Consider the following 12,645-nt stretch of genomic DNA (forward strand, 5'->3'; position numbering starts at 1 on the left):
TCAGCTGTTTGAGAAGGCAGCGACGCTCCAGGAGCGCCGCGGCCTTCTAATTTTTTACCGCAGGCCCAGTGATGTCACGACTAGTATCAACTTCCTGGGCGGGGCTAAGCTCTGTTCACTTGAATGGAGTTTGGCCGCGCCCAGGCTAGTTGATCCTAGTCGTGATGTCACTGGGCCTGCGGTAAACAGTGAGAAGGCCGCGTCGCTGCCTTCTCAAACAGCTGATCGGCGGGGGTCCCAGGTGTCGAACCCCCGCCGACCAGATGCAGATGATCTATCTAAAGGACCCCTTTAAGGTTGTCAATGATACCGCAGAAAGAGGAATTGCTCTGATAAAAAAAATGTGACGAATCGGTCAGGGACGAACAACAAAAACAATTCTTGTTGAGGGTCGTCGAGCATCACAGAAAAGTCGTTGCCACGCTAACAAAAGAAGGGATTGCATCGTTCAAAGTTGATTAATATAACACATGTTTTGCCGATCATACTACCTATTAATCTTAGTGTCTAGTTTTTGTATTATTTTAAGTTTTTGAAAATTTTTATTTTTTGCCTACTTTTACAAACCCCTAAATATTATCCAATCTTCTTGACATTTGGCATATATATCTTTTACATCACTGAGACGTAAGCAAAGTCTGCAAAGATTTTACATTAAATTTTTTTCCATTTCAAAATGAAACGCCCTAGTGTAGCGGTCCCTTAATTCACCCGATGCGACCATCCAAGGCTACACAACGACATTTGTCACAGTAATGTTGCGCAACTTTTTTTATAGTGACAGTGTATTGTCGCTCCGTGACATGCGACACAACAGTTGCTCAAAGATGCATCCAAGTTGGATTTTTGTGCGACACCATAGACCAGTGATGGCTAACCTTGGCACTCCAGCTGTGGTAAAACTACAACTCCCAAGATGCCCCCCTTGCTTGGCTGCTCTCAGAACTCTGTAGAAATAAATGGAGCATGCTGGGAGTCGTAGTTTCACCACAGCTGGAGTGCCAAGGTTAGCCATCACTGCCATAGACTATCACTAGAAAAATTGTTGTGCGACACATGTCAGTGTAGTTGTACCCTTTTGTAGCACGACAAATTACGTCATGTAGCCGTACCCCAAGGCCTCTTTCACACGACCATGACGGATTAGGTCCGGATGCGTTCGGTGTAACCCGCACCATTTTGCAAGCAAGTTCAATCAGTTTTGTCTGTAATTGTGTTTAGTTGTTTAGTTTTTTCCGCGCGGGTGCACTGCGTTTTGATGCATTTTTCACGAGCGTGATAAAAAACTGAAGGTTTACAAACAGCATCTTCTACTAACCATCGGTGAAAAACGTATTGCATCCGCACTTGTTTCCGGATGCAATGCGTTTTTCACTGAAGCACTATTCACTTCAATGGGGCCAGGACTGTGTGAAAAATGCTGAATATAGAACATGCTGCATTTTTCATGCAACTCAGAACTGATGCGTGAAACAAAAAGGCTCATATACACAGACCCATTGAAATGAATGGGTCAGGACTCAGTGCGGGTGCTAAGCGTCCACGTCACGCATCTCACCCGCGCAGAAAACTCGCTTGTGTGAAAGGGGCCTAAGGGCTCATGCACATGCCCCGGGCCCCTATTGCGGCCGGTTTTGAACCGCTTCACTGATGTGGACCCATTCACTTTAACATGTTCTATTTTTTGGGGGATGCGGACGGATCACGGACCCATTCAAGTTGAAAGGGTCTGGATCCGTCTGCAGCAGCCTCACAGATGTTGCCCGTGCATTGGGGGCTGCAAATTGCGGTACCCAATGCATGGAACGGCTGTGTGCATAAGCCCTATCTCGTATAGAGAAGCGGGGGCTGTGACTACCAGGTAAGTTTTTGGGCAGCTCCCATTTCTGAAAAATCCCATTAAGCTTAAGGTACTTTCACACTAGCGTTTTTTATTTTCCGGCACTGAGTTCCGTCACGGGGGCTCAATACCGGAAAAGAACATGCATTCTGAATGGAGAGAAATCTGTTCAGGATGCATCAGGATGTCTTCAGTTCAGTCACTGAACGGCATTTTGGACGGAGTAAATACTGTAGCATGCTGCGGTATTCTCTCCGTCTAAAATTCCGGATCAGTTGCATTAATTTACATTGAAATGCATTAAAAATACCGGAATGCAGGATTCGTCCTTCTGGTCTCCGCATGCGCAGATCTGTAAAAATGTGAAAAAAAATCTGTCCTTATGACAAACGGATTGACTGATCGGTTCTTGCAATGCATTTGTGAGACGGATCCGGATCAGTCTATAAATGCTGTCCGGTTGCATGCAGATTGCCTGATCCGGCAGGCAGTTCCGGCGACGGAACTGCTTGCCGGATCACTTTGCCCCAAGTGTGAAAGTAACCGTAGGGCCACAAGTTACGATTCAGTAACTGATGACAAAAAAAAAAACGCGTTGGTCATATGTCACTGTAAAGTCTATATTGAGATATAAAACACGCCACATACAAGCGTGTAGGTCTGTGGGATGGCGTTTATCCTATAGGCTTCTTTATTTCTTGTGTTTAATTTCTCACCTCTCATGGCTGTTCCAGCAGACAAGCGGAGAATCGGCTGGACACAAACCGAATCCACTGGTCCCTGCAAAGGGGCGACGGTTGGATTGGGGGGATGGAGGGTTCCCCGTTTTACAGTCTGCAGTGTGTATTGTGTGTATATCCTCAGCATACCCCTGTACACGGATAATACCTTACACTGTGTAGACCGTCCCCTCCCCCCATTGTTCTCTCACACACCTTGACTCCTGTCCCAGCAGGGGGGGGGGGGCGACTCCTAGCTTCTTCCTCAGGTGCCCTTCAGAGACTGCCCGCCTCCGTCTGTGAGGAGTGATTGTCACCAAGTCCAGAATGTAACTCTTCCTTCTTTCTGTTCCAGCGCCTATATATGATATCCGAAGAAAGCTCCTCGTTCTCTAGGATCTTGAGGAACAAGCCTTCAGCACAAAGATGGTAAAGTGCCCTTCATGTCCCATGTCTGTGAATGTATGGTGGCGTTGTAGTGTCTGACGTTCAGATGGTCAATCCCAATGATCTGATGAAAACTCTGGTCGCTGTAGTGGCTGAAGGTGTTTTACATTTGGTTTAGTAGGAAATATTTTCCCACGTCCTGATACTGATCAGTATTGGCAGCTTGATTGTAAAAGCTCCGGCTTGTGTGTGTGTGTGTGTGTGTGTGTATATATATATATATATATATATATTTATTATTATTTTTTTATTGTTTCTTCCGCATTAGACGCTGCTTTCCCGTAGTCCGTATCATGGTATATTAGCGCATGAGACAGATGGATAAATGCTGTGTACCATCGCAGCACCCAGCTGTTCTCTGCTTCACCATCATGTGAATCATTAGAGTCAGTGGAGGAAGGGAGAGTGGAGTAGTTGCCCATAGCAGTCAGATCCCGTCTTCTGAAAAATGAGGGCTTAAAGTTAATTGGTTGCTATGGGCAACTGCTCTACCTTTTCTTTGTAGCACTTTTGATACATTTCCCCAGCTGACTGTTGCTTTTTGATTGGTGGCGGCGTGACCTCGGGAGAGGCGTTGCTTCCCCACCACTGTTTTTCCCCGACACAGTGGCCCCCATCCAGCCAGCTGTTCAAGTGATGCCCCGTTTAAAGGATATATGACCTGCTGTAGCGCGTGGAAAGCCCAGAAGGGGAAGCAGTGCTAAAATGCTTCCGCTTCCCAGGATCAGTGGGGGTCCCAGAGCTCAGACCCCCACCGATTTATAGGCTGATGACATATCATAGCAATAGGTCATTACTTAAAGGGGTTGTCTCACTTCAGCAAATGGCATTTATCATGTAGAGAAAGTTAATACAAGGCACTTACTAATGTATTGCGATTGTCCATATTGCCTCCTTTGCTGGCTTGATTTTTTTTTTTCCGTCGCATTATACACTGCTCGTATTTATGATTACGACCACCCTGCAATCCATCAGCGGTGGTCGTGTTTGCACACTATTGGAAAAAGCACTGGTCTCTCTAGTGGCCGGGACCGTGGGAGCACACAAAGGCTAGTGCTTTTTCCTATAGTGTGCAAGCACGACCACTGCTGTCAGATTACAGGGTGGTCGTAACCATGGAAACGAGCAGTTTATAATGTGATGGAAAAATGAATCCAACCAATGGAAGCAATATGGGTCATAACAAAACATCAGTAAGTGCTTTGTATTAACTTTCTCTACATGATAAATGCCACTTGCTGAAGTGAGAAAACCCCTTTTAAGAGATGGGGAAATTAAAGGGAACCTTTCACCTGGATTTTGTGTATAGAGCTGAGGACATGGGCTGCTAGATCGCCGCTAGCACATCCGCAATACCCAGTCCCCATAGCTCAGTGTGCTTTTATTGTGTGAAAAAAAAAAAAAAAAGATTTTAAAGATACGTAAATTAACCTTAGATGAGTCCTGTCTCCTCCATGCTTCAGAGAGGAGTCCAGCGTTCTCTGACTCTGAGCCCAGCACCGCCCCGCATCCTCTGAATTTCCCCCTTGCTCCCCGACGTCACAAAGCTAAAGCGCCGTAATCTCACGATGCACAGTTTGTTCCCTGAGGCTGATGCCAGCACAGGGAATGAACACTATGCAAACACTGCACATGCGCTAGCTCGCACATCGCGAGATTACGGCGCTCTAGCTTTGTGACGTCGGGGAGCAAAGAGGAGATTCGGAGGAGGCGGGCGGTGCTTGGCTCCTTCACAGTGGGCGTGGCTGGGCTCCGGAAACGTTAGTAGCCTCATTTACATACATATATATATATATATATATATATATATATCGTTTTTTTGACACCATAAAAGCACACAGAGCTATAGGGACTGGGTATTGTGGATGTGCTAGCGGCCATCTAGCAGCCCATATTCCCAGCTCTATGGCCAAAATCCAGATGACAGGTTCCCTTTAAGTATAAAAATATTGCAACGAGTCTGATTGTAAAACCGAACCCATAGTTTTCTGTAGGAGTGGTTATGTCGCATGAACTGTACATGGATTGCAGGATAAAACTAAACTAGTACATGGATTGCAGGATAAAACTTATCAGGAAAGATTAAAGGACCTTAACATGTATAGCTTGGAAGAAAGACGAGACAGAAGGGATATGATAGAAACTTTTAAATACATAAAGGGAATCAACTCGGTAAAGGAGGAGAGCATATTTAAAAGAAGAAAAACTACCACAAGAGGACACAGTTTTAAAGAGGACCTTTCACTACTCTACAAACGAAAAACTAACTATACCTGTGGGCAGAGCGGCGCCCAGGGGTCCCCCTGCACTTACTAGTAAGTCTGGGCGCCGCTCCGTTCGCCCGGTATAGGCTCCGGTGTCTGCGCTCCCTCTGACTGATTTCTTGTAGGAGGCGTGTCCCTTGCTGCACTGCTGGCCAATCGCAGCGCACAGCTCATAGCCTGGCTATGTGTTGTGATCAGTCAAGGCAATTAAATGCTACTGAAATACATTACTGTGCAAAGTCTTTCGAAAGTGGAAGAGTCAATAGTTTATTTTGATCAATTAAAGGCGTTTTAGCATCTGGCACCTTGGTGGCAACCTGCAACCTGCTCTCCATTAATTTCTAGGGGTGTTCTGAAAATAGCGGAGCGAGCACACACGGCTATTTCCAGAGGTCCTATAGAAATGAATAGAGACCGCACCCACCGCTGCATTCACCTCTATGGGACCACCGGAAATGGCCAAGCCAGCTCTTGGCTATTTTCTGAGCCTCTACAGAAATGAATGGAGGGCGAACGCCCGGTGTTCACTTCGGGATCCTGTTCTGGAGACAAGTGCAGGTAGTGTTTGGCGATATTAAGAAACGGCGATGTGGCAATATCTCAATATTTAAATGAATATGGTATTTTAGTGACGCCATAGGGTCAGTCGCTCTTGACTAGTATTATTTTTTTTATTTTTTTGTAAATGAGAATGTTTTAAACAAGAGATTTCACTTCTGGCGCGCAAGCACAGCGGAGGATGTAACAAATTTATTAAGAGGCGTGCATGAGCCTCTTAATAAATGTATTGGATCTTCCACCAGTGGCACAAGACCGATATGTAAAGGGCCTGTCTTAAGTAAATGACCCCCAATGTTTTATTTGACTGAAAGGCATGTTTATGATGCCAAGGTGCCCTTTTTAACAACGGGCACCTATGATGGGCACACCTCGAACAACCCATTTATCAGTGTTTTCCACTAGCATGTCCCATTTTCTACAGCAGCGCCGAAGGTGGCTGATCGCTGCTATCTCCAGCCCTGCCTCAGAGAATGAATGGAGCAGCAGGGCGCATGTCCGACCGTCCACTCCATCAGATTGGGGGAACTTGAACCCTGTTCTTGGTGGGGCAACAAGGAGGTATTAGTTTATGGGTGCATCAAGGAGACATTATAATGTATGGGGGCAACCAGGAAACACGGGTACATGTTTTGAGTGTTTTTTCATTGTGACATATATAGTTATTGGAATAAATTTCTTAATATTGTTAGAATATTTTTCATTTTGCCCAACCCTAGGTGCAGGTCCCAGCTTTGCCTCCTATATGACATTGGTCACAGATCTTCTTGATTTACCACCAGTGTCTGAGGTGAAACAACCAAAATGGGGAGGTTGTCTCAAAAATTTTGGAGAACTAGATCCAGAGAAGATCTGTGGTTAGGCTTTCTCATATCCTTCTGTCTCTTCATGTAATCCCAGAGAGACTCGATGGTGGAAATGGAAACTATTAACACTTCTATTTTTGAGTTCATTCTTACTTCGCAGCAGTTTTTCCACATCTGCCTAAAACTTTTGCACAGCACTGTATGTGAATGCACTTTTAGATGGGCCATAATACAGCACACAATACAGAACATTACTGCTTAGCACCATTTCACAGACTGGGTGCTTCTCGAGGAAAGCTTGTCCAATCCACGGCTTCAGACTTTTAAAGGGACTAGGGTTGCACTGGGTATCGAATTATCTATACCAAATTGATACTTTTGTACCCGGATTGATTAGATACTGGGAATTGCCATTTACTGATACTGGGCTGCACTACTGCATAGTGTGTGCTGCTCTCAGAGTGCTCCATGTTCCCTCAGCAGCACAGTGGAGAAGGAGGCAGTTCCCCCCCCCCCCCCCCCCCCCCCCCGTGCCGCTACTGCCAATGAGAGGGGCGGGGCTGTGGCCACTGCACCACCAATGAAGATAATTAATCCTTTTAATACAAATATAGGCGGTGGGTGCCGGCGGCAGCTAGGGGGTTAACTGCCACGGATCGCAGTGCCTTGTCATAGAGATTGGGTGCCTATATTTGTATTAAAAGGTTAGTTATCTTCATTGGTGGCGCTCCCCCCCCCCCCCCCTCCTTTCCAAAACCCCAGTATTATAAATTATAAGCAGTATTAAAATCATTGGTGGTGGTGGCCACTGGGTCCCCTCCCCTCCTCCTCTTTGGTGGTGCCGTGGGAGTTCCGATCAGAGCCCCAGCAGTGAAATCACGGGGCTCTGATCGGTTACCATGGCAGCCAGGACGCTACTGATGCCCTGGCTGCCATGGTAAGTTCCCTGCTGCCGTGTGCACAAAGCACAGGGCAGCAGGGAGAATGTAAAGTCCTAATGGATCTTTTAAGCCACCTTGTGCCCCCCAAAAATAGGATAGGACTGTTCTATTATGGGCTGGACTTTCCATAAAATGTGGAATGCACACAGCTTTTTTTGTGTCTTTATTTTTTTCACGTGGTATCGAGTATCGCAATACTTTTTATGGTATCGAAATTGAATCAAAATTTGGGCATCGTACCAACCATAAAAGGGACTATCCATGACTAATACCGACCTCCCAGAGTGGCCGACCTGCGCTGGCGAGTGTACTTACCTGGTTCCCGCCACTGCGTTCTGTGTCTGTTGCTCCCAGTTTTGCTCTTCAATCTGTGTATACTATTGTATATTGATATGGGGTATGCATGATCCTGATCTGCAGGATTTGGATCCCAAATATCGCTATAGTAACAATGAAACTGTACGGTGACAAATGTAACCATTTTAGGTTGATTTTACACATTGAACTCTGTAGGCTGTTTTTATGGCACCTTTTAGATGAAATGTATTGATTGTCATTGAATGGTAAAGTAACAGGGAATTATCTAGATTTAAAGGGTCTCTGTCATGAGAAATAACGTTATGTAGCTGACTGACATTAGCGATGTGCTAATGTCAGCAGTTCTCTTAACATAAAGACTTTTAAAATTGGCGAATGAGCCTCTAGGTGCTATTAGGGCGTTGCTTCAGCACCTAGAGCAGTGATGGTGAACCTTTTAGAGACAGAGTGCCCAAACTGCAACCAAATACCCACTTATTTATCGCAAAGTGCCAACACGGCAATTTAACTTGAATAAAATATAGTATATCTTTCATGTACTTTATCATTTAGCTATAATAGCTTAATAGACTACATACAATGCGCTGCCTGTGCTGTTCATAGCGCGTCCTGTGCTGATGAATGGCAGGAAAAGTCTAAAGCATATTGGTACGCCATAGACTTTTTCCAAGGCGCGGGTGCCCACAGAGAGGGCTCTGAGTGCCGCCATCACTGACCTAGAGGCTCGGTCTACTCACCTTTTGGCACGCCCAGGTCCAGTGGATTGACTTTCGAGTTCTCCTCATCGTCCCGTAAATCCCACGCCTGCGCAGTCCCCTTTAGTATTGTGAGTGAAGGATGCGCTCCTGCTGCTGCCTTCCTGCCTGTGCCGAAGGAAGGAAGCCGGCAGCAGGAGCGCGTCCTTTACTCACTGCGCCTGCGCCGAATACTAAACTGGACGGCGCAGGAGCGGGATTTACGGGACACTGAGGAGAACTCGAAGGTCAATCAACTGGACCTGGGCGTGCCAAAGGGTGCGTAGACCGAGCCTCTAGGTGCTGAAGCAACGCCCTAATAGCATATTTTAAAAGTCTTTGTTAAGAGAACGGCGGCAGGCAGAGAGTTACAAAACATACCGTTATGTAGAGCTGACACCAGCACATCGCTAATGTCAGTCAGCTACATAACGTAATTTCTCATGACAGAGACCCTTTAAAAACATGGATAACCCATGATGCTGTAATAGCAGCAAAAATTGCAGTTTTTTTTTTTCTATATCCTTCACCGCCGCTATGAATAGTATAGGGGTCTGCAGTATGAGCCGGTGTCCAGACCAATGTAAACTAGGAAGAGGGTGCAGTTCTTATACAAGTGCCATGGCCCCTAAAGTGGCCCAAGGCTGGAATACTCCACCCCATACAAACCAATAGCACGTCAGTGAAAAACGGAAAAGTGGACGAGGCCTTAAGCTACTTTCACATCTGCGGCATTGCGATCCAGCCAGCAGAGAATGCCGGGAATCGGCCGGACAGAGTGCAGCAGTTTCTGTCCAGCCGATTTTCGGCATGTGTATCGGATCTCCACCAGACTCCATTATAGATAATTGGGGAGGTGGGCATTCTAGTTGCATCCGGCAGGCTGTTCCCATAGTGATCCATGCCACAGATGTGAAGTAGCCTCAGACGGGCAGAGCGGCAGGCAATCATTTACCAAGTTGTCTGCATTCAAAGGATGTTCACTTTCACAGAACAAGTATTTCTAAGTATTTTTTGCTGTTTGTCCAGTGATGGCTAACCTCCCGCCCTCCAGCTGTGGTAAAACTATGACTCCCAACATGTACACTTGCTTGGCTGTTCTCACAACGCCATAGAAATGAATGGAGCATGCTGGGAGCCGTAGTTTCACCACAGCTGGCGTGTCGGAGGTTAGCCATCACTGCCCTACAGCAAAACTACAGCTCCCAGCATGCCCGGACAGCCTACAGCTATCAGCCTACAGCAGGGCATGGTGGGAGTTGTAGTTTTACGACAGCTGGAGGGCCGCAGGTTGAGCATGCCTCACCTAGAGCAATGACACTGCTGGCGAAGGCGACTGGTGGGTTTCCGATAGGGGATGTGGCAGTAACTAACAATCTCTCAGTCTGGCAGTTTCGTCTGATCCACGGAAAATGAAGGATTTGTCACTCGTCGTTCCATCCACGCTATTGCATGCAACGATTCCTGCTCAACTTTGAACAATTATATGAAAATTCAAACAATATTCGCAACGTCTAATAGGCCCTTCAGCCTGCAACCACTCACCGCTTAAAGGGGTTGGCCATATTTTTGTGGGTTTTTAGCAAAACCCTCCTGGGCAGACCTGCTCCCTGTAGCTGGGTCCCGTCTCCATCACTCCCCGAGCTCGGGTCCCTCGCTGTCGACTTCCGGTTTGACAATGCTGCAGCCACTGCGATGACGTGCACCTGGGAAATCTGTGGCAAAATCCACTTTTAAAATATGCCAATTTTGCAGAAGGTTTATTGCAGTGACAATCCCAATCCATTTCCTTTTTTCTTCTTTTTTAGCTGTAGTGGAATTATTTGACTCACCCTACACTGGCAAAATCATCTCTAGGGGAGTGATTGGGGATTCTTACATGTGACTGCATCCCTCCTGCTAGAACATAGGGCATCCGTGGTTGGGCAGCCGGCGCTGGTGTAATAGACGAGCTCCACTGTGGGTTCCTACATTGAGTAAGGCAGGCAGACACATTGCGGTTGCATTTACAGATTTATTTCAGTTCCTAGGATATCCTCTCTGGATAAACCACGGTATATCTGGATTTTCATGTCACTTGAGGTGTGTCCCCTTTCGCAGTAGTTATAGTAGCATGGTTATTAGAGCGGCGCGCTTCAACTAAGTGCCCTGCAGGAAGCTGCATGCTAACGGACTAACGGTGCTTTAGGGTACTTTCACACTAGCGTTATTCTTTTCTGGCATAGAGTTCCGTCCTAGGGGCTCAATACCAGAAAAGAACTGATCAGTTTTATCCCCATGCATTCTAAATGGAGAGCAATCCTTCAGGATGCATCAGGATGTCCTCAGTTCAGTTGTTTTGACTGTTCAGGACGGAGATAATACCACAGCATGCTACAGTTTCATCTCCATCCAAAATTCCGGAACACTTGCATTTTTTCCTATTGACATGCATTAATGCCGGATCCAGACCCAAGTGTTCCGGCAAAACGGATCCGGCACCGGAGAGACGGATCCGGCATTTCAATGCATTTGTCATACGGACCAGGATCCTGATCCGTCTGATGAATGTCATCAGTTTGCATGTGTTTTGACGTATCCGGTAGGCAGTTTCCGGCGACGGAACTGCCTGCCGGAATTCTCTGCCGCAAGTGTGAAAGTACCCTTACGTAGGCCGAGAAATGGCCAGATAATCGCTAACAAGCGTCCATAGGAACGCTCGTTAGCAATCATCTGGCAGTGTAAAGGTACCGCCGATTACCCAGGTAATTTGATCGTTGGTGTGGACACCTAATTCATCGTTTGCCGGCAAACTATGATTCTGTCTGGGGACAAGCAATAGCATTAGCAATCACTCCTTCCCATACTGTGGAGGAGATTGCAGCATGTAAATGCGGTGGTCTCCTTCACTGAAGAGCAGCCGCCTGCCCCAAAGGTACGCAATCGCCTGCTAAATTGTCCCTGGTAAAAGAACCTAGGGAATTAATCAAAGGTTTTACGCCACCGATTACGGCACGCACCATCATCAGCAACTTTTAGATGTTTCTGCCACTTTCGAAAGTGGTGTGAAAAAGGGGTGAGGCTTAATTGGAAGTGGGTGGAGCTTCACAGGGCCAGCCAGATTAACTATAACTTACTCCAGAACTGGTGTAAATTATAGCTCAAGTCCGCCCAGCTCCTACCTGGCGTAGACGTTGAGCTTCTGGTGCACCGAGCTCCAAATAAATTAGGTGCAGGGAGCTCTAGACTGGTGTATGGGAGCGCCAGCCTTGATAGCTCTATCCCTGTGTTCGTTTTACATGGCAGAAAAGCTTCTGGTGCATGAACTGATTGTATCCATTCAGCCGGTCTATCCAAAAAGCATGTCCTCTTTGCACATCTGGGAGTTGTAGTTTCAGAACAGCTGGAGTCCCGGAGCTTGCTTATCCCTGTGCTAGAACATATGATGCATGGAGATTATTACTACCCAGATGCATAACTTCACATTTATCCACATTGACCCTCATTGGCCAAGTTGATGTCCAAGTCAGCTTGTAGTTTATGGCCATCTTCCATAGACTGCACAATACTACATAGCTTAGTGTCATCTGCAAAAATAGAGATGGTGCTATTAATCCCATCCTTGATATCCTTAAAGGGAGTCTGTCACCTCCATATGGCCATATACAGTGCTTACATGGCTCTGTAGCACACCTATACAGGATTGTAACGGTACCTTTCTTCTTTTCTTTAGACTTGCACCAGCAGGAAAAACGAAGTTTAATTCACATGCAAATGAGCACTCGCAATGGCCCAGGGGCGGCGTTCAGTGTGTAGGTGCCCAGCCCAGGCTGCTCTGCCTTCTTTTCACTTGACTCCTCCCCAGTCTCTGCCTTTGCCCTATCGATGAGGCAAGAGACTTGGAGGGCGGGCAAAGGCAGAGGCTGGGGGAGGAGTAAAGTGAAAAGAAGGCAGAGCAGCCTGGGCACCTACACACTGAACGCCGCCCCTGGGCACTTGCGAGTGCTCATTTGCATATGAATTAAACTTCGTTTTTCCT

The 12,645-nt window shown here is 46.7% G+C and overlaps 1 protein-coding gene across 2 annotated transcripts in view; it reads left to right on the top strand.

The window, feature by feature from the left end:
* Nucleotides 1–12,645, top strand: part of TMEM161B (transmembrane protein 161B) — a 41,716-nt gene that overhangs the window by 1,569 nt on the left and 27,502 nt on the right. For both annotated transcript variants that reach the window (XM_044276011.1, XM_044276010.1), the window contains exon 2: nucleotides 2,915–2,988. In XM_044276011.1, the coding sequence (XP_044131946.1) occupies nucleotides 2,986–2,988 (3 nt within the window). In that variant the 5' untranslated portion in view covers nucleotides 2,915–2,985. The remainder of the gene's footprint in view (nucleotides 1–2,914; nucleotides 2,989–12,645) is intronic.

This window comes from Bufo gargarizans, chromosome 1, assembly GCF_014858855.1.
Source record: "Bufo gargarizans isolate SCDJY-AF-19 chromosome 1, ASM1485885v1, whole genome shotgun sequence".
Lineage (NCBI taxonomy): Eukaryota > Metazoa > Chordata > Amphibia > Anura > Bufonidae > Bufo > Bufo gargarizans.